Raw genomic sequence first — 21,874 nt, 5'->3', positions numbered from 1 at the left:
TTTAATAAATAGTAAACAAATAAATTTAAAAAAAGTAATAAATAAAAAATAAATATTATAATAATAATTTAATAAATAAATTTTTATTTTATTTCTATTTTATCAATTTCTATTCAATCGAATTTTTTATGACAGATATTTTTGTTTCGATAAATTTTAATTTTTAAATAAAAATATAAAAAAATTATTTACATTAATTAAATTAATATTAAATTAAATAAATAAAAAATGAAGGTCCAAAGAAGTTTTGAAAAAAAATGTAGAAAACCGTTTCTCAAATTAGAAAAAAAAAAAAATATATGGGAATATTAACTGAACCCTCAATAATCATTTGCATAATTTAATATATGATATATAGGAAAAAATAAATAATTTTACTTGTCATTAAGTCAACCAAATTTTTATCTTATAAATCTTTCCGAAAATAAAAATTTCCCTTAATATTCTAATTATTATTTTTTGATGACATTTTTTTTTATCATTAATCGTATTTATTAATTTTCCATTTTTTCGAAATGAAAAAAAAATATTTGTATAAATTAATTTTTTTTTAATCTATATTTATATATATAAAATTGTTTATTGCGTCCTTTGATCCTTTGCACATGCAAAATAAGATTTACACGAATGGTTTTAAAAAAAAAAAAAATTTTCAAGTAGGTCACGTGATATACTGCATTTCACATAAATTATTAATTATTTTCTTCACGACATTGCGATTATAATATATATATATATATATATATATATATATATATATATATATACTTTCTCCTATTTGTGAAAATCGAAATTCTATTATAGTGATAATAACAACATGACACGAAAAGCACAAATACTCGCAGTCTATATGATATATATAAAATAATTATTAACAATTATTCCCCTCGAATTCTAAATTTAAATTTAGACTAATTTATATATCCACACGTGTGTATATAAAAATGTGTCAAATTTAATAAGATAATTTTTTAATATAGGTCAGTCTCTTTGTTATTTAATTAAAAAAAAAAAAAAATACGAAATAAAGAAAAATCACAGAATTCAACCTGATCGCAAAATAAAATAGACATTAATCGATGAAATTAATTAAAAATTTGTCAAAATAAATCAATGGTGTATTTAATGATGTGTTTTCTAAATTTGAATTTACAAAATTGTTTTTTTTTTTAATTTTAATTAAATTCCGTCTGTTCGAGACTATTTTAATTTTGCAAAATTTCTTTCTATTTTCAAATATATAATTATTTATAATAAATAAATTAAAATATTCAATATTTTGATAATTAATTTTTTATATATTTTTTTTTTGTATTTTTTAAATATAAATTAAAATTTTTTATATTTTTAATATTTAATATTAATTAATATTAAAAAATTATAATTTATTATTAATTATTTAAAATTGAAAAATTAAAATTATCCAGATAAAATAGAAAAAAAAATTAGTTAGAGGATAAAATAAATTTTTAGTAAATTTTTCTATAATTAGTGAAAATAGTAAATAAATGTCAGCTGATGAACTAGGGGCTATTGTAGTTAAATGATCATTTTGCCATTTATATTCTCGATTCATTTTCAAAAACACGGAAGCTATGTTACATGTATATATATATATATATATTCTACATATCATGTCTGCTTTTGACATCTGAGACTTGAAGCGAAATTGAAGAGAGATTTTCATTATATTTCAATATAAATGACATTTATTATTATCAATTATTAAATCTATATTCACACTGAGCTTTGAGTCATCTCAAATAGTAATCTCTAAAATATATCAGAATTAGCAAAGTTTTTAACTAATTTTCCCAAATTAGTAAATTTTTAATTAATTATAAAAAGAATTTTTTTTTTTTTAATTAACTAAAAAAAAAAAATTTGCACAATTAGTAAAATTTAATTAATTGGTTAAAATCAAAATGTTTTACTTTTATTAATTAAAAAATTTTTTTTTACCAATTATTAATTAAAATTTTTCTTCAAATTTTATTAAAAAATTTACTAATTTAAATTAATTCAATTATTTATTAATTGAAATTAATTATACAATTTTTTATTAATTTAAATAAGTTAAAATAATTTTACAAATTTTATTAGTTAAAAGTACGATTTCAAATTTAGTTGAAATTTTTCCCATTAATTAAAATTTAGAATACAAAAATTAATTTTTTTTAATTGACCTTTCATTATAGCAAAAAAAAAAGTGTCAAATATAGATTTCCTTTTGATGGTCGGAATTCGAAATATAAATGTCACTTAATTCAAACATAGAAAGGAGGGAGAAAGTTTACTATAAATATACATAATAATAAAATACTAAGGAGTTTAGCAGTATTATTATCCAAAGTCAAACCCTCGCTCTTACACTTCAACCTTGCATTAACTTTGCTTATATTTAAATTATATAGTCAAAAATAATTCCCAACGAATTATTTTTTTAATTTTTATTTTGAGAATTTTTTTCAAATAAATTTTTTTCCCGCAATTCTAAAAAAAATATTTTTTAATTATAAATTTTTCAAAATTATTCCAATTATTGAAAAAAATTTGTTTATATGCTAAAATTTGTATTTTCTCTCAACTAAAATGAAAATGGGGGGACAAATTGAAATTTACTGAAATAGAAACTTTGGCATTTAAAAATTGTTCAATGAAATCTGTAAGGAAAGATTTTTTTTTTTTTTTAATTTGTCAAAAAGAAATATTTTTTTGAAGACGAAAATTGTGATTGCTCCTCGATTTTAGTATAACATAAATTTATTGACATTTTCCGCGTGTCAAAGAGAATTTTCAGAAGAAAAGCGACTTTGATCATTGAACCAAAACATAACTTGACTAATCGCTAAAATTCAATGCTCGAACAGCTGTATCAATATTTCTCAAGGTAGACATTTATTTATATAAAAAATAAAATCAAAAATTATTCTAAAGACGAATATTAATTATTTATTATATTTTTTATAAAAAAATCTTGTTTTGAAGTTAAAATTTTTTTACAAGTCTTAGTTGTAGAGAAAAAGCCCCTAGGTAACTATTTTTCTAAAGTGCAATTGCTGAAGAGTGTTTCTTTATTTAATACATTTACGAGATAGTAAGAAAAAGAAGAAGAAGAAAAAGGTTGTAAAGTAAGAGTTGAAAGAGGCGAAAAAAGGAAATTTCTCGCGCTTAAAGCAAGCACAAAAAGTTTATTTAGTAACTTTTTTTTTTTTTTTTAAAAAGTGTTTATTAGATTTTTCTTCTCTTTTTTTCAAAAATAAATTTTTTTTTATTCAAGAAAAGTAATATAATTCTTATTATACAAAAAGTAAATTTAATTATAATTTTTAAATCATATTTTTTTAAAACAATATTAATTAATTTAAAGGAAAATAATTAAAAATGAAAAAATATTTTTGGAAATTAAAATTGTATTTTACTTTTTCTAATTTAAAAAATAATTTTTTAATATTTAAACTGATTAAAATTAATTAATTCATGTTAGCAAAATTTTTTTTTTGTAATTATTAATTAAAAAATTAATTAATTATTAAGGTATATATTTTTTTGAAAACGATAAAAAAAATCACATATTGCATCCTATAAATGAAAGCACGAAGTCATTTTCTACGAGCGAGACTTTATTTTTAGTGCTTTTAATCGTGATCTTCCGCTTTCTTCGTCCATCTTCGACGTTAAAAGCACAAGATCAGTCTTGAAATGGTAGTTAAACTTGTAGTGCGTTTCTCATAGGTTTTTTTATTTTTTTTTTTTTACAAATTGATAACATTTTTCAAATCCCGATGGGATGGTCAAAGAAATTCAATTTTTATGGTACGATTTTTAATATTTTTCTTGTATATTAAATTTTGTATTTTTCAAATTATTCACACAAAAGAAAAAATAATTTCATTTTCAGGACATAAATTGTATTTTTAGAAATTTAATTTTCAATATTTATATAAATTTTTTCTTATTCTATAATTTTTCTCTATATATTTGATAATTTCAGAATATTTCTAAAAATAATTTATTATTACAATTTAAATAATAGAAAAAAAAGAATTTTTCTTGTCAACTGGGAGAAAATTGGAGAAATTGATATTCTGTACTTGTACATAGTTTTCTTGACTTGATGAATTGGTAAAGTGAAAATTGATAACTTTGTTGGAAATGTAGGTGTTACCCAAAGAAGTTGCGCTTGACAACTGAAAAGCATATTAACTTACATGAAAATATTCCATTTGTTAAATTGAAATTTTCATAAATTTGAAAAATTGACAAAAAAAAACATTTTTGTTTAAAAAAATAATTCTATTTAGTAAAAATTCAAAATTCGAATAAATTTGATGAAAAAATAAAACAAAAAATTTCCTCTTTTTCGAAAAAAAATTCCGTTTTATATTTTATTTCCTTTATATATAAATATATACAAAATTTCTACACTAATGAGTTCTCCGGAATAATAATAATAATAATAATAATAATTACTCCTATAATTGTATTTTAAATGAAATTTTCAAAAGGAAAATTATGATTTTAATTTTTCTGTGTAATAAAAAAAAATTATTTTTTAAATTGTTTTTAAATATAAAATAATAATAATAATTTTTTTCTTTTTTTTCTTACAGGTTCAATTATGTTCCATGTTAGAAGAAGACCAGCGGATTATGTGCCTCGGAAAAGAAAGAAGAAACCAACTGGAAAATGGGGTGAATTTGATCATCGTTATGAAGATGAGAGATTACCATTTTTCATTGAATTAAATCCAGATGGTACAGATATTGCTAATGGAGGTGGAATTCGTCATCGATTAAAGCCAAATAATGTTACTGAAGTTGGTTCGGAGATTCCAATTGATCCAAAAATTCAGGCACAAACAATTATATTGGCTGGACCAACCGTAATGCCTAGACATTGTATTATTGCATATACTGATAATACTGTTACGTTAACGCCTTGCTCGAGGGAAGCTCACACTTATGTGAATAATGCAATGATTAATTACACCACAATTCTTCAGGTAAAAAAAAAGAAAAAAAAAATTTTTTAATTACTTAATAATACTAAAATAATAATTTCAAAAAAAAAATAATTCAATTGAAAATCTTTTAAATACAAAAAAAATTTTAATTTGTATTAGAAAAAATTAGAATCAAATTTAAATTTATAAATTACGAAAGTTATTTAAATTTTTCCCTCTAGTGTTGAGTTATTTTTCTTTTAATAGGAAATTTATCAAAACAATATCAATTGTAGAATATTTTATCTATTTTTTAAATTAAATTTTTTATGAGCTTTCTAGATTAAAAAATTTTTTTTTTTTAAATTTGATCTCTATTTTGATAAGAAAACAATTAAAAAAACCTATTTGCTGTAAAAGTTGCAAAATTTTTTTTTTTATTATTTTTTGAATTTAATTGAAGAATAAAAATACTTGAAAAAAAGAAGTTAGAATCTTTCAGTGATTTGAATTTATATTTTATAAATTACGAAAGTTAATTCCCTCTGGTGTTGAATAATTTTTTCTTTTAATAAGAAATTTATCAAGACTTATTGTTTGAATGTTTTTCCCTCTTAGTATTAAGAAAAGTTTTTTTTTTTTAAGTGTCAGTGCCACTAAAGACACTTCTTGTTGAGACATTGTTTGCGGCTCTAGTTTTTTTTTTCTTTGAAATTTAATACAGTATCGAAAAACTTTTTCTTGTATTAATAAAACAAATATTTCCCTCTCTCTCTTTCTCTATCTATGTGATATTCTTATTTTAATTGATTAAATGTCATTAACAGATTTAATTTTCTTTTGTAGAATGGCGCTATTGTTAAATTTGGAAGGTCACATACTTTCAGGTTTATTGATCCAACACCTGAGGATCGAATGAGATACAGGCATGATTCCAATCGACAATTGGATGCTTACGCTTACGACAGGTAAGAAATTATTTTCTCAATAAATATTATAAATGTTATCTGTAGTTTTTCATTTAGAAATAAAGCTAAAAATCACATTTTTAATTTTCTTCACTCATTATTTATATTTAATATTTTAATTTACATATTTGGCTTCGATTTTTTATTTTATTGTATATTATTATTATTTTGCTTGATGTTTTGCACCTCGCTTTTTTTTTTGGCAATTTAGAAGATCGCCCGATACAACGAGCCAGGAGGTGAGCTCTGAAAAATATAGATCGGATTCTGGAACACCAAACGGTGGTCCAGGTTCGAATCCACCAAGTCCGACAAAATCGGCAGCCACAAGTCCCAGGAGTCCCACGCATAATCCTCATTCATTGGAAACAACGCACAATTATGAGACAACTTTTGATCTCGATGGAAATGTTGAAACCGCTAGTCTCACTAGCAGCCGCGATGGAAACAGGTAAATAAAATTTTTCTCTCGCAAAAAAAAAAAAGAAAAAGAAAACAATAGCTTTATTATAATATTGTAGTTTTAACGCTGAAACTCGACTTGAAAAAACGCAAGGTAAGAAAATAGTTTAAATTAACGGATTTTTTAAAAAAATATTTCCTTTTTAATTTTTAGGAATTTTTTTTTGCGATTAACTAGTTTACAACACTATTGTCTTTATATATCACGTCTTTTGTTCAAAAACTTGAATTCAAGTTTCTTGCACTTTACGAATAATAATGCTTGACGTATTAAACTTTTAATTACATATTCTCCAGTACAATAAGTTGCTTACAGTTAACAGTGGTTTTCATTAATTAGTATTCCTCTTGTACATTCAAATATAATTTACTACTGGATTGAGTTACAAAAAAAAAAGCGAGCTGACAAGAAATAAGTCAATTAATGGAAAAAATGATAAATTTTCTATCTCACTACATCTATTTAATGGAGAAAATTATTCGCGACGAAAATGTTAACTTTTACCCCCCCCACTTAAGAATTATTATTAAATTTTATCAATTTTTATAAACTAATTTTTAAAAAAATTCTATTCTATGCTTCATTATTTTATTCTTTATTTTGTAATTTAATTATTTATTTATTTCTAGCAAAAAAAAAATAAAAATGCCGTTTTATTATTTTTTTTTAAAATTAAAAATTGTTTATTTAAAGACTCTCTCAACAACCAAGAGGCACGGATCCAATTTTACCAGCTGTCTTGGAATTCCTTGAACAATCGGAGGATACATTTCTTCATGCTGTTATCACAGACGTGGAACCAAATTCTCCGCAATTTAAACTTGCGCCAACGTATACTTTGTATCTGGCAGCAAGATACAGAGCGAGTACACACTATAGACCTGAACTTCAACCAACTGAAAGAGCACATAAGCTTACGGCAATGTTGGAAAAAGTCGCAAATATGATTCATCAAGTCATACAAGTGAGTAATCATTTTCAAAGTGACACATTTTTTTTTTTTTACTATTTTAATACTTTTTTTACATACTATTTTTTGCCAAAAGCCACTAAATGGTACTTTTTTCGAAAAAAAAATAATTTTAAAAATAACAGAAATCAAGAATTTTAAATTTTAACGAATTTTTTGATTCAGCTAAAAATTACAGAATTTTTATTTTACAAAATTTCTCTGTACCCAACTGTTTTTTTTTTTTTTAATCTAATTTAACCGAAATTCAGACAATAATTGAATTTTAGAGTATTTTAAATTGAAATTTTTTTTAAATAATTGAAATGTCAAGATCTTGATTCAATTTATTAAAAATAATTATTTCAATAAAAAATTTGAATCAAAATTTTTAATAATAATTGAATTTCAGGAGATTTTGAATTAAAATTTTAGTAAATTAGAATTGCTGAAAATTATTAACAAATTTTCAAATAGTAATTGAATTTTAGAGAATTTTTATTTAATTTAATTTTTGGATAAAATTTATTTGAAATTATTAATTTAGCAAAGAATTTTAGATACAAATTTTAGAAATAATTGAATTTTCCAAGAGTTCAAGTTCTACTGAATGAGAATTGTAATAAATTAAAAATATGTTAAATTAGAATTCTTTTCAAGAAACAGTTGGTTAAAGAGAAATTTTGAAAAATAAAAATTCGTTACTTTGAAAATTCCGTTTAAACATTCGTTTAAAAAATATTTTGTGTTAACGTCAGAATTAGAAAACTAATTTTACTTTATTTTAAACATACCACTTTTTTTGATACTATTTTTAATTTTGGGGATATTTTAATAGATTTTTTTTTTAAATAATTATTTATTTATAATTTAATTTTGTAAATAAAAATTTGTCTTGAAATTCTCTATTTTTAAATTGAAATTAATTTTTTTATTTTCTCTCTATAAGGAACGTTACATGAACGCATTGTCTCTTGCTCTTTGGCTTGCAAATGGATCGGAACTTTTACACATGTTAAAAAGTGATCGTCACATAACATCATTTTCAATAAGAGCACAAGAAATTCTTGGTGAAGCTGTTCATTTTGCCTTTTCATCATTGGTACGTTGCGTATCATTAGAATTGGCACCGGCAATGGTACAATTTATGGCCGATGCCGATGAACCAGCAAAAGAAGCGGGTGTATTGCAAATTTTTTTCAGCACCATGGCACTATTGAGACGTTGTCGAGTTAATGCCGCATTGACTATACAATTATTTAGTCATTTATTTCATACAATAAATGCAACGGCATTTAATGCACTTGTTTCAAATGGTAATCTTTGCGTTAGATGGTTTGGCCGAAGATTAAAGGCAAGATTAAATGCCCTTGAAACATGGGCCGAGAGACAAGGTCTTGAATTGGCAAGTCAATGTCATCTTGCAACAATAATGCAAGCAACACATCTTCTTCAAGCGCCAAAATATAATGCTGAAGAATTGGCAACATTGAGTTCAACTTGCTTTAAACTTAATTCATTGCAAGTTAGGGCACTATTGCAAAAATATCAACCTGCACCCGATGAACCGAGATTACCTGCGGAATTAATTGAAAATGTCGTTAGGGTAAGTGTGTCTTTTTTTACGTTTAAAAAATTGTAATTTTTCTCATCATTTAAATGTGAAAATAAATTTTATAAAAATTTGATTTTTCTTTTAATTAAATAGGTGGCGGAGAGTGTGGCTGATACTTTAGCGCGTGCTGACGGTAGGGAAATTCGTTTGGAAGAGGAGCCAACATTAGCTTTGGCTTTATTATTACCTGAGGATGGTTACAGTTGTGAAGTAATTAGAGGTGTTCCTCCAGGATTGGCAGAATTTTTGTTACCCCTTCAACGTGATGGTTTATGTCGAATGGCACCTCAAGCAACTAGCAGTGGATTTTGGACTATCTACATGATTGATCATCACAATAATGTTTGTATTTTTTAATAATTGGAAATTTTTTATTAAAAATCAGAAAAAGTCAGGGATATTTATAAAAAAAAAAATTGTTGATTTTAAATGGATATTAATATTAAAGTAAAAAATTTGTTTTGCAGTTCCGAAGTCCGAGCGCAATGAGTAACAGATCGGGAAATTTTTCTCATATCGGACAAAATCAAGGACAACCTGAAGTTCAAGTGATTAAACTTCATAAATCTACGAATGGAATGGGTCTCAGTATTGTTGCAGCAAAGGTACGAGTTTTTTTTATTATTTTAATATTCAAATTTTATTCCAGTGCTTTTAAATTTTCTCTTTTTCAGGGAGCTGGACAAGATAGATTAGGAATTTATATAAAGAGCGTCGTTGCTGGAGGAGCTGCTGATACTGTAAATATTTTAATTCATTTGAAAATTGTTAATTGAACAATATCAAATTTTCGAATATAAAAATATTTTCTGTTTGTTTATTCAGGACGGCAGATTAACTGCAGGAGATCAATTATTAAAAGTTGATGGTCAGAGTTTAGTTGGAATTACACAAGAAAAGTAAATATATAATAAATTATCGTGAAAATATCTTGATATTTTCTAAAATCTATTTTGAATTATTCCAAATTTACCAATTTTTCTGCGAATAATTTGATTTTATTAAAAAAATTATTTCTCTGTGATGTTATTATTAAAAAAAAAATTGTTTTCAGAGCTGCCGAATATCTTGTGCGAACGGGACCAATTGTAACATTGGAAGTTGCTAAACAAGGTGCCATATATCACGGATTGGCTACTTTGCTTTCTCAACCTTCTCCTGTTATGACCAGAGGTAAGTAATAAAAAAAAAAATATCAAAAGTTCGAAAAAGAAATAAAAAAAAAAAAACTCGCTTTTGCTTTAGACAAATGTCTGCTCTCATAACTAATACTGAAAATAAATTTAATATTTTGCATTTTATTCCAAACTTAATAAAACATTCTGCATTTTGTTCTAAAAAAAAAAATAGCACTTAATGCATTTTTTAACGCAATTTCTTTAGCTGAATTTCATGCTTGCTCAATAAAAATAATAATTCTCTCTGTGACTAATAAACTCGCTTTAACTAATATATGCTTAAAACTAACTATTGTTTCAAACAGAGCTTAATAAGGCACGACCAAAATCGGAACATTTAGAACCTTCCCGACTGGCTGATAAAACATCACAACCATCAACATCTCATTCGATGGGGAATTTATTGAATGTTCCAAAACAGGGATATCAAGAGCGTTTAGTCGATTGGGATTTAGATCATATTCAACCAGGTTCGACACATCTTCAAGTAACACAATCGCAGTATCAAAATTTCTATAAAAATCCTTCCTATTCTACTTCTACTTCTACTTCTTTCCATTCACAAAATTTAACAATTCCACGAATAATGTCGTCTAATTCAAATAGTTCAAATCTCGCGACAACAATTTATCCAATTAATGAATTACCACCATCAGATGATGATGATCATCATAATCATCATCATCATCATTATCATCATTGTCATACGCAAAATTATTGGACCAAAAGACGGCAAATTCCTATTATTCAAGAGCCGAATCAAATGTTCCTAACTATTCCGAGCCATGGTGAACCATATCCTCCATATCCAATGAGAGTTTCAAGAAATTCAATTCGTTCACAATATGGTTATTATACTAATGATGACAAGACTGAATTAATTTTTCCAACAAGAAATTCCTCTGAAGATAGTGTTGATTCATTAGATGACGATAAAGACGAATCAATTCCCTATATTGATGATGATAAATCAGAGGAAAGTCAAATTGGCGATTTTTCTCCATTGGATAATTTTAAGGAAAAATCAGAGAAAAATAATGAAGAAACAATGGAAAATAAAAAAGAAATCGATGACGATGTGTTTGATGAAATTTTAGTTATTTCAACACCAAAAATGCATACAATTATGCCAGAACTTAATCTCGATCTCAGTGGTTTAAATAGTGATATTTCAAGTGAGGATTCAAATCCTGAGAAATGTTGGAAATCACCTGAAGAAGTACGTCTTGGTTGTGGTCGTGTTGCCGCATTAGCTAAACATTTCTCCAAACTCGGTGAAGCTGGATTAATAAAATTAAAATCAATGAAATTAAATGGTTCACGTCAATTTATGTCTGAACCTGATGTAACAATGTCAAGGGAAAATTTCGACGATAATGTTAAATCAAATAAAAAGGAATTTAAATCCGAAAGTGATTTATCAAAATTAGATAAAACTATTCAACCCGAAAAAGAATGGAATATGATATTATTGGATATTCAAATAAATGAAGAATTAAATCAAAATAAAGTAATTGATAAAAAAGAAAAATATCAAGAAAAACTTTCTTTAGAAGAACAAGAAAATATAATTGAACAATTAAAAGAATTTACAAATTTAGATAATATTGATGCTCCACTTTTCATTCCAAATGAGAAATTTAGAAAAAATTCCAATTCCGATAAAGAAACAATGACAGATAGTTCATCAAATAGTAGAATTGATATACCAAAATATGTTGTTGGTACAACAATGCGTTTTGAAAATTTTCGTCAAAATTCCTTACCAACTGTACTTAATAAAATAAATATTTCACCAAATTTTCAAACAAAAATAAATAAACTCGAAAAATATTGGTCAATGAAAGATTTAATGTTTGATGATATTGAAACAATGAATGATTCACCGAAATATTTTATTTTTCCCACATGTTCACGTGTTGTCTCAGCACCGGAAATTTCCAACGATGATGAAATTAATTTATTTCAATTTCATTCAATTTCACAAGGTGAACAATTAAATATAAAAAGTACTATTTCATTAAATGAAAAAGAATGTTTAAATTCAGCAACTGTTATTGAATCAAATGATAAGGAGAGAAAAGTGAATTTTCAAATTCAAAGTAAATTAAAAATGAATTCATTTTTAAGAGGGAAAAATTTATCGAAAAGTCAAGAGGAACTTGATGAAAGAAAAAAATGTTTGTTTAATAATAAAAATAGTAGAATAATATCTAAATCATTGGAAAAAATACCTAATTTAGAAATGATAAAATCAAAAAATTTCTCACAACCACGTAGAGAGAGAAATTCATTTATTGGTACTCATGCGGCAATAAAATCAGTATTAGAGAATTATAATAGAAATGATGATAAATTATTTAATAATTATGATAATGGAAAAAAGAAGTTTTGTAAAGAAAAAGCAAAAAGTGATTTAGACATTTCTGAACGAATGCCAACGCCAAGATTTGAAAGAGGAGATTGGATCTTTCGAGAATTTCCACCGTTGGAAAATCTTTCTGATACGCGTAAGCCGGTGGATTATGTATTACAAAACAAAAAATCTTGTTGTTTACACATTCTGCCTGTTTAAGTTCAAACATCGTTTGCATTTTATTTACAAAAGAAACAAATTTCGTTTTTTTTTATGCTTTCCCTGGAATGCTTTTTTCTTTCTTTTGTTTTTATACACATTACATAATTTAAATTATGTAGTTTGTATATTTTTTGTATAGCTTCATCATTGAAATCAAATTAGAATTGATAAAAGAAACTTTTTACAAATTGCATTCAAAAAAAAAAATATGTTTCTTATTCAATTTCTCATTATGTTTTGATTCCGTTTATCGAAATCATCATACATATTATTTTTACACATTTTTAATATTTTCATCTCTATTTAATTAATACTAATATTTTAATTTTCTTATTTCTTTAAAAACCACTTGCTTTGCACAATTTGCAGACATTATTGAATTTTTTTTTTTTTGAATGTTTATTTTCTGTACATAAATTATAGGAGACTAGGTTCTTGCATGTTATTCATATTTTTAAATGTACAGAATGACGTTTCCTTTTTTCCTTATTCCTTTTTTTTTCAAAATTTTTCCTTAAACTGCATATTATTGTTTTACGAGATTTTTTAATAATGTTTAATTTTAATATAAATTTTATTATCATTTTATATCAATTATTAAATTACAAAATTTTTTTTTTTTTATTAATATTGAATATTAGAATAACACATGACATCATTTTATGGCATGTTTTTTTTGCACGTTACGTGTAACAAATTTACATTTGCTTTTTGGCATGTTTATGGCATTAACTAAAAAAATGCATTTTTTGTGCATCATGTGCTTCTACAGGACCCAGACGCATGAGTGAACGTGATTTGCCATCACGTCTAGGACATGATCCGACTCCCCAACAAATTCATAGCAGCAAGTCTGTCCCAGCCCTGCATAGTAAGTAGATACAAATTTTTTTTTTTTATTTTTTTCTACGACAATTTTTAATTAATTTCACTGTATTGTTTTAACTCTTTTATTCATTGTCTTTTCTCTCTATCTGCTGTTTGTGTTTCTAAAAATAGCTTTGCATATTTTTTTAATTTCATGATACATTTTTAAAAAATTATTCATTTCTAAAAAACAAACACTTTTGATATTTTTATGTTAATATAAATTCGTATAAATTATATTTATATTAATTTTTTTTAAATAATATTTTTACTAATAATTAATTAGTTGCAATAGAGAAAATTTGGTTTTTTTTTCGTGAATATTGATTTAATTTTGTATTTCTACAGATGTAGGAACAGAGGGTAAACAGCAACACGAAGTCTTCGGTCCCGGATATAGTAGAGCATCTTCCAGTAATAGTGTCACTCCACCTGTTCAACCACCACCAATGCCAGCAATGAATGGAGCATCATCCTTAAGATCCAGGTAAATTTTGATTTTTTTTCGTTTTTTCTTTGATCCGAATTAAATGTGGTATTTAAAAAATTTTTTTTTATAAATTATTTATAAATCTCTTTTTCAATTATTATTATTATTTCTCTAGATCAAGTCACAATCTTCATGATCCAATGAGAGCTGGTACATTACCACCATCGGGATTAGTGAGCCGTCAACAATCATCACCTAATTTAACACCAAACCAAATGCATCCACAAAATAATTTACAAGGAAACGAGGCTGAGAGATTCTATCAAAATTTAAGTGTCTATCGAAATCAAGATTCAACGGTAAAACAACAACCAAGTCCACCTCAACCTTTGGATGAAAGAAATTCGTTGCAGAAAAATTTAAGAGGTTCACAAAGTTCATTAAATCGACCAGCAATTGATTTAAATCAATCGCGAGATAGGCCAATATCTGCCTATATTCCACAAGGTCAACAACAATCGTACATTACAAATCAAGGACAACATCAAGGACTTCCACCGAGATCACAATCATCTCGCGATATTATTAGACAAGAGGCAAAACTTCAAGAAATGCAAGAAGAAGTTCGTCGTCGTGAATTACGAGGTGGTCCTCCAATATCAAATATTTATCGACCAAACACTTATAATGTGCGGCCAATGATTATTCCACAATCAAATTCAATTCGTCAATCGCGACCAATTGGATCGACGCCAAATTTGGGACCAACATCACCCACTTATGGTGCACGACAATTGCCACCTTATGGATTTAATGAGGGACAATATAATCAAAATCAATTTGCCAAACAGCAGCAGCAGCAGCATTCAATTTCCAATCAATATGGTATGATGACAAAGGCAAAGAATGATGATCCAACAAGATCGGATGCAATGAGACAATTTGTTGAACAAAGACAATATTCACAAAATGGTGGTTCATATTCAAATGGACAAACGGAATTAAGAAACGATCAATATCCATCGGGTGAGGGAATTTTGAATCGTAATCAAAATGGTGAAATATTGGGAATGGAAAATCCACCATCAAGGCCAATGCTTCCGGAGGATGGTTTTCGTGAGAGTCCACCGCCACCGCCGCCAAATACCTCGACACATCCATTATATAATAAACAACCTGACACAAGGTATACGGCGAGTATGCAAGATCCACCTAAAGGTGGTTATTATCCAACAACTGGCACAACACAACAACCAAGGCAGTATCAATTTAGTGCGTCGAATCCCTGGCAAAGGGAGGAAAGAGAAAAGGTTAAATATTAATTGAATCTTTAAATCAATGATTTGACAAATATTTCTAATTTTGTAATTTTTTTTAACAAATTTCTTTTTTTCAGGAACAAGCAAGAAGAAGAGAAGCGGCAAGACAATGGCGAGATCAACAAATTGCCGAATTAACAGCATTGCCTCATCGAACACCACTACAGGAAGAGCAAGTACGTGCCTTGCAACTTGAGAGAGATTTTCAAAAACGCGCCGAAGAAGTTGCACAACAACAAGATGACGATGACGAAAGTAATGAAGTTGATAATGAAAGTGTACAACGTGTACAGGGACTTTTACGAATGGCTGCAACACAAGATAGAACAAATCAACAACAAACATTATCAAGAACAAATACAAATAATCAATCAATAAGAGGTGTTCTCTCATTACAATCAGTTGGCAGTCAATTACAATCAACAAATGTTCCAATGCACACAGCAATAAGCCATCAAGGATTACAAGTTTCCGTTAATTCTTATGGTGGAAATTTAAATGAAAATTCAAATATTAATAATCAAAATATTAATACACAACAATCATTATCGCCCTCTTATGGTTCGGCATTAAATCAAATTGCAACTAGTCAGAAACCAACAATTATTGCTACGACACAAAATGAAGAACGTGAACGACAACGAAGGATAGAGGATTTAAAAAGAAAACAAACGGAATTTGATGAGAATCAAAAAAAGAGGGAGGAAGAAATAAGACAACAGCAACAACAATTGCAAATTCAACATCAGATGCAACAACTTTATCAACAGCAGCAGCAGCAGCAGCAACAACAACAAACAAATTTACGAAGAGATCCAAATTTACATCCTGGAATGTTGAGATTGGATAATCTTGTTATTAACGGCCCTAATTCACCTTGTGAGTAATAAAAACAAAATCCTAAATTTATTATATTCATTAGAATTATTTTATATTTATATTTGAAATATATTTCTCAGCTTCTCAAAATGGGAGTAGTGAAGCTCCTCCACCACCGCCAGAAAGAGGTTCGAGTTATGCAATAATGTCACAGCAAAGTGCTTTAAGATCGAATAATTCAACAACATCTAATACACCAATTGGTTCTCATCAAGCAACAACGAAACGTGTTTCTTTCCATGATCCAAATGCAAATACTGAAACAACCACGCGCAATATGACTGGAACGACGAGTAATACTTCATTAACAATGGATACTATTCGAGAAGATCCAAATGTAAGTCCAATATTATCAAATTATTTATTTTTATAATTTTAATAATTTTAATAATTTTAATAATATTGAAAATAATTTTTTTTTAATAATAATGATTCGTGAAACAATTTGATTTTCAAATTTTGTTTAATTATCAGGGTTTACCACGAAAATTTTATTTAGAAAGAATTTAAATTTTTTTAAAATTTTTCTTTGAAACTATTTCAAGAGATTTTCAATTATAAAAAATTATTTTTAGAAGCAAAATTTTGAATTAAAAATTTAAATTATAATTTTAGTTTCATTTTTAGGATATTTTCCCAGTACTTTTTTTATATGAAATTCCCTGAAAAAAAATTGAAGAAATTTCTTTTTTAAACTTTCTGACAAGAGAAAGAAAATTCGGAAAATTTTATATTCTATTATAATTATTAATATTATATTATTGTAATAATTATTTTAATTATTTATCTAATATTTTCTCTACTAGAGTTTTTATTTTTAAATAATTTATTATAGAAATTTAAATTTAGAATCATTATTTTAATTTCTAATTTTATTTTAAACTATTTATTGCTAAAAAAAAATGTATAATTTAAACATTTGGATGTTAGTTATTCGTAACTATATTAAAAGAAAATTGAATATTTCTTTAAAATGCGCACACATTGGCAGGTTTCAAAATAAGGTATATCTTTAAAAATCACAATGCCTGTTGATTTCATGAGATTTTCCCAAAAAAAAAAAAAAAAAATTTATTGACAATTGCATGATGTAATAACGATTTTCTATTGTATTTTGTATTACTATAAATTCTATCTTCAGCAATCATCATCATCTTCTTCTTCATCATCAAAATCTTCATCATCGCCGTTGTTATCATCATCATTATCATGATTATATTTAATCATGCAATAATTGTTTTGTTTACTGTGTGATTGTTCTTTAATGTTATTTGAAATAGCAAAAAAAAAAATTGAGACAGTTTCAAAAAATCTCAACTAGATAGATTTTTCAGGGTGTCCACTAATTGAAAAATAAAAAAAACAAGTTGTTTCGAAAAAATTGTTGATAATTGAAATAAATTGGAAATTTTATTAATTTATTTTAAATTAAGTAAATTTTTGAAAAAAAAAGGTTTTTGCAACAATTTTTTTGTTTTTTGAAATTATATAAATAGAAATTAATTAATCTAAATTATGGCTTCAAAAATAATTAAAAATTAAATAATTGAAAAAAGGAACTGTAGTTGACACCCTGAATTTTATTCGCGTGAAAATTGATGTGTAGGTTTTTTTTTTTTTATATCGAACTTAGTTGTGTGAAATTTAGTTGTTTGCTCTTTAAAAAAAAAAAAGAAACCAAAATAAAATTTTGTCAATAATTTCTTTAAATTTATATTCTTTTCAGAATTTTATAAACGATGCGGAAACTCTTCTTGCTTCTCCAAAAACACCAGAAGGTCCAGGTGGAATTTTTTCATCAGCAACACCAGGTGTGATTGGCGCACAAGAAGTCTACAAGTATGTTAAAAAATTTTTCTATTCTAATTGAATTTTTTTTTAAATTTCCCTTTTCACAGCAAATATTATTTATATCAAATTAATTTACTCTCCCTGCTAGAAGAAAGATTCGAGGGGCGAAAAATATTTTTATAATAATAATAATTTATTTATATTAATGATAAAATTATTAATTTCAGAGATCCAAGACAAAAGCGCTTGGCTGAGAAGCAAAAACAACAAAATTCACAAATGGGAGCTGTGCCAGAAAAGCTGAGTTTCAAAGAAAAAATAAAGATGTTTGCCATTGAAACTGGTGAAGATGGAACACCAAGAGATAAGGTAAAAATTTCCCGAGCCCAACGTGAAATTGACAACATTGGCAGTCCTTTAAGTCCAAACAATAACAGAAGCTAAAAAAAATATTATTAAATATTTTGCCTACTCTGGACAGTAGGTACTTCATTATTTAAGACTGCAAAATTAATTCAAAAATCTTTCAGTCTAAGATACTAAATTATATTATTAAAAAAAAAAAGATTTGGATCTTTATTAGAAACTTTACAAAAAGTAAAAAAAAAAAACGAAAGACCAAACAAATAAAAGAACGTCTTTGTCATTATCTTCTAATGAGAGATAACTGTACATTTTTTTTTCTGTACTTTATTGAGAATTAATATTGTAGAAAAAAAGGTAGAAAATACCCGAAAAAATAGGTGGATTCTGAAAAAGAGACTATTAAAACTTGTACATAAAAAATTCAAGTATCATTTGTTTGATAATTAAATTCAAACAAATAACTATGATTTAATCTTTTTCAAAAAAAAATATATTACATGAAAATTTTTCCAACATTTTCAAATATTCCATTGTATAAATAGTTTTAATGTAACTATTTTTTCATTTAAAAAAACAATTTTGCAGCGAATTAAGAAGAAAAAAAAAATTCTTCTCTCTTAATGTAGATAATAGAATCGAAATAATTTCTTTTCTCTTTTTTTTTTCATTTCGTAGATTAATATAGGCCTCGAGTAAAAAAATGAAATATTTCTCTTTTTCTCTCTGAGATAAAAATTGAGAGAAAATAATAATCAAATAATGTCTTTTTTTTTTAGTTAACAAGTAGTAATATATTAATCATTACAATTATTATAATATCGAGTTTATTATATAAGAAATCATTAGAAAATATTAAAGGAAAAAAATAATTTGAAAATATACGAAAAGAAACCCGTAGATAATAGAATACAATGCCGAAAAAAAACTATGGGCAAGGCTCTAAAACAGTTTTTTTTTTTTTTAATAACGAGAAAAAAACTTAGCAATATTAGTGGGTAAATGTGTCGAAAAATATATAATTAATTTTTACGCAGATTTAGTAAAAAAAAATCTGACATTCTAATTAGAGGCAATAACTCTTTCATTTCAACAACTCGACAACTTTTGACACACAAACAAATATTTTTACATTCCGATTTTGTTACACTGTCAGACATTAATTTTACTCCCCCCCCCTTTTTTTTTGGATAACTTTTTGATACATTTCTTTTTCACATTATACGAATCCCAAAAAAGAATAATTTAATTTTTAGAAAAAAGGGTTTAAATTTGATTTAATTATGTAATTAGTTTAATTTTTAATTTGTTATAATATTATTTACAATTCAATAATTTTTTTTTGCATGGAAAATTATAAAAAATTAAATTTATTTTTCTAAAACCAATTGTGAAAAATTAAATCTGTAATTAATTGTTTTAAAATAATTTATTCTTCATCATATTTTTTTGAAACTAAAATTTTTAAAATTTATTTTAAATTGAATTTACAAGAAAAAAAAATGAAATCAAATTTTTAAAAATGTTTTTAATTATAAAAGAATAGATTTAACATTTACTAAATAATAAAAAAAAAATGTATTTTTATTAAAAAATTTTAATTCATAATCAAAACAACCCTTTTTTCTGAAATATAACATTTTTTTTTTTTTTTTTTAGAAATTCTTTATTGTGAAAAAATTGATCGGGGGTTGAAAAAAATTAATTTTTTCTTTAAAATTGTTAGTATTTACATTGAGAAAAAAAAGAATGTAAAATAAATTTCCTTTCGTTAGAAAATGTTTTTTTTTTTATATAATTACAAATGCGAGAACAATTTTTTAGACAGTGCGCTAAAAAGAACAAAAGACATTTTTTTTTGTCGAATTGTCTTATTCCAATAAATAATAATAAATAATTAATATCTATCGATATTCTCAATATTGAATGTGATATAAAGTAGGCCTTTGTTTGAAAATGGAAGAACAATAAAAATATAGATTTTCTTTCTAGAAAAAAAAATTCGATTTGCATGAAACAATTTTTTTTCTACTAAAATTGTAAAAAAAAGAAGAAAATTGTCAACTGAATCTATATCAGTATATGCGAAAGCAGTATTTCGGGCCTATTTTTTTTAAGTCCTTAGAACTATTTTCTTTCTTTCTTTCTTTATTATTATTATTTTTTTATTATTATTATTATTATTAATAATATGTATTCAGAATGGAAGAATTTTCTATTTATTTTCTGTTTTCTGAATTTTTGTTTTATTTTAATTAAGGGCTATATAGTGATATTTTGATCAGCTTGTTATTATTAATAAATAAATGTTACGACGCAAACTAAAATTTGGTCAAAGCCTGATTAGATAAGGAACTGAGCCTTATTCAGCCATATTATAGTCAGATTATTAAATTTTTCATATTTCTCGAATAATAAAAGTAGATAAATAGTTCAATCGTTGATGAAAATTATTGTTTTGGAAAATATTTAATTGTATCTATATATAAATAGAAAAAAGAAAAAAAAAGGTGAATTCCCTCCTTGTTGTGTATAGCAAAAAAAAAAAAAAAAAAAATATTTGCACTATATTTTGTAACTGTTTAAGCAAATTCATTTTGTAAAATCATTCTGAATTGCCGAGCAAAACTATACTATATATATATATATATGTATACATAAATACATGATCATCGACAATTATTATTATACATAATATGGATTATCATATTTTATCGTTATTATCGATTGTACTATTAGAAAACATTATATTTTTTAATTATTGTATTATGTCTTAATATTATTAAATTACGATATTAATAAAAATAAATATTACATATACATATATTTATGTCTAATATAAATTTATATTAATTTAATCATTTTTACAGGACTTTTTTTAAATTAAAAAAAAATGTTTTTCAAGTATTTATTTTCTTTACATTTGAATTAGGTGATTGCAAAAACTACGTGAGTCATATATAGAATATTTCTCAGGAATCAATAAAAATCTGTCTTGTTCATTAATATTTAAATGTTTTTCGTATAATTTTATCTCATTTCGCTATATTCTGCTGATCTCTAAGTTTAAAAATATTCTGTCTTTTTTAAAAATAATAATTATGATGTATTATAAAAAAAAATTGTTTTTGACTTACGTAGTTCCCGTACAGAGTGGGGTCTAATCAATTTTGTGCTGCAGAATTTTGTAGTTTTGTGCCGGTAAAATCATGAAAATACTGTAAAAAAACATTGCTAAAGTCACTTAAATTACTTTCTGGTTAATTTAAAATATAATTTAATGATATTGCATTAACTTTTGTTACTAATTCATGAGCCTCGTGCTTTTCATGATAAACATAACCTAAAACTTTTAACTCTTCGAAACTTTTAACATTCAGAGTAAAAATAAATTATTTAAACTATTTTTTCTTATTAAAGCTACTCTTCAAGATAAATTTCAAATAAAAAAAGTAAATTTAAAATTTTTAAACAAATAATTAATAGTGTTTTTCTCTCTCTCTACAATGACGTGATTGATTTGAATTTT

The 21,874-nt window shown here is 25.1% G+C and overlaps 1 protein-coding gene across 7 annotated transcripts in view; it reads left to right on the top strand.

Moving 5' to 3' along the window:
- Window positions 1-21,171, top strand: part of LOC127280027 (afadin) — a 57,749-nt gene extending 36,578 nt beyond the window's left edge. For 4 of the 7 annotated variants that reach the window (XM_051302741.1, XM_051302743.1, XM_051302742.1 and 1 more), the window contains 18 exons: window positions 4,614-5,005; window positions 5,792-5,913; window positions 6,125-6,364; window positions 7,070-7,340; window positions 8,275-8,931; window positions 9,034-9,282; window positions 9,408-9,545; window positions 9,615-9,680; window positions 9,766-9,839; window positions 9,995-10,113; window positions 10,424-10,588; window positions 13,469-13,567; window positions 13,912-14,050; window positions 14,169-15,303; window positions 15,390-16,191; window positions 16,272-16,528; window positions 17,918-18,030; window positions 18,210-21,171. In XM_051302741.1, the coding sequence (XP_051158698.1) occupies window positions 4,614-5,005; window positions 5,792-5,913; window positions 6,125-6,364; window positions 7,070-7,340; window positions 8,275-8,931; window positions 9,034-9,282; window positions 9,408-9,545; window positions 9,615-9,680; window positions 9,766-9,839; window positions 9,995-10,113; window positions 10,424-10,588; window positions 13,469-13,567; window positions 13,912-14,050; window positions 14,169-15,303; window positions 15,390-16,191; window positions 16,272-16,528; window positions 17,918-18,030; window positions 18,210-18,426 (5,255 nt within the window). In that variant the 3' untranslated portion in view covers window positions 18,427-21,171. The remainder of the gene's footprint in view (window positions 1-4,613; window positions 5,006-5,791; window positions 5,914-6,124; window positions 6,365-7,069; window positions 7,341-8,274; window positions 8,932-9,033; window positions 9,283-9,407; window positions 9,546-9,614; window positions 9,681-9,765; window positions 9,840-9,994; window positions 10,114-10,423; window positions 10,589-13,468; window positions 13,568-13,911; window positions 14,051-14,168; window positions 15,304-15,389; window positions 16,192-16,271; window positions 16,529-17,917; window positions 18,031-18,209) is intronic. The other 3 variants (XM_051302745.1, XM_051302744.1, XM_051302747.1) reach the window with 3 other exon arrangements.
- The last annotated feature ends 703 nt before the right edge of the window (window positions 21,172-21,874 follow it).

Source organism: Leptopilina boulardi, unplaced genomic scaffold, assembly GCF_019393585.1.
Source record: "Leptopilina boulardi isolate dan_hultmark-lab unplaced genomic scaffold, ZJU_Lbou_2.1 LbouV2_229, whole genome shotgun sequence".
Classification (NCBI taxonomy): Eukaryota; Metazoa; Arthropoda; class Insecta; order Hymenoptera; family Figitidae; genus Leptopilina; species Leptopilina boulardi.
Note: the sequence above shows the minus strand (reverse complement) of the source record. Positions and strands in the feature narration are given on the sequence as shown.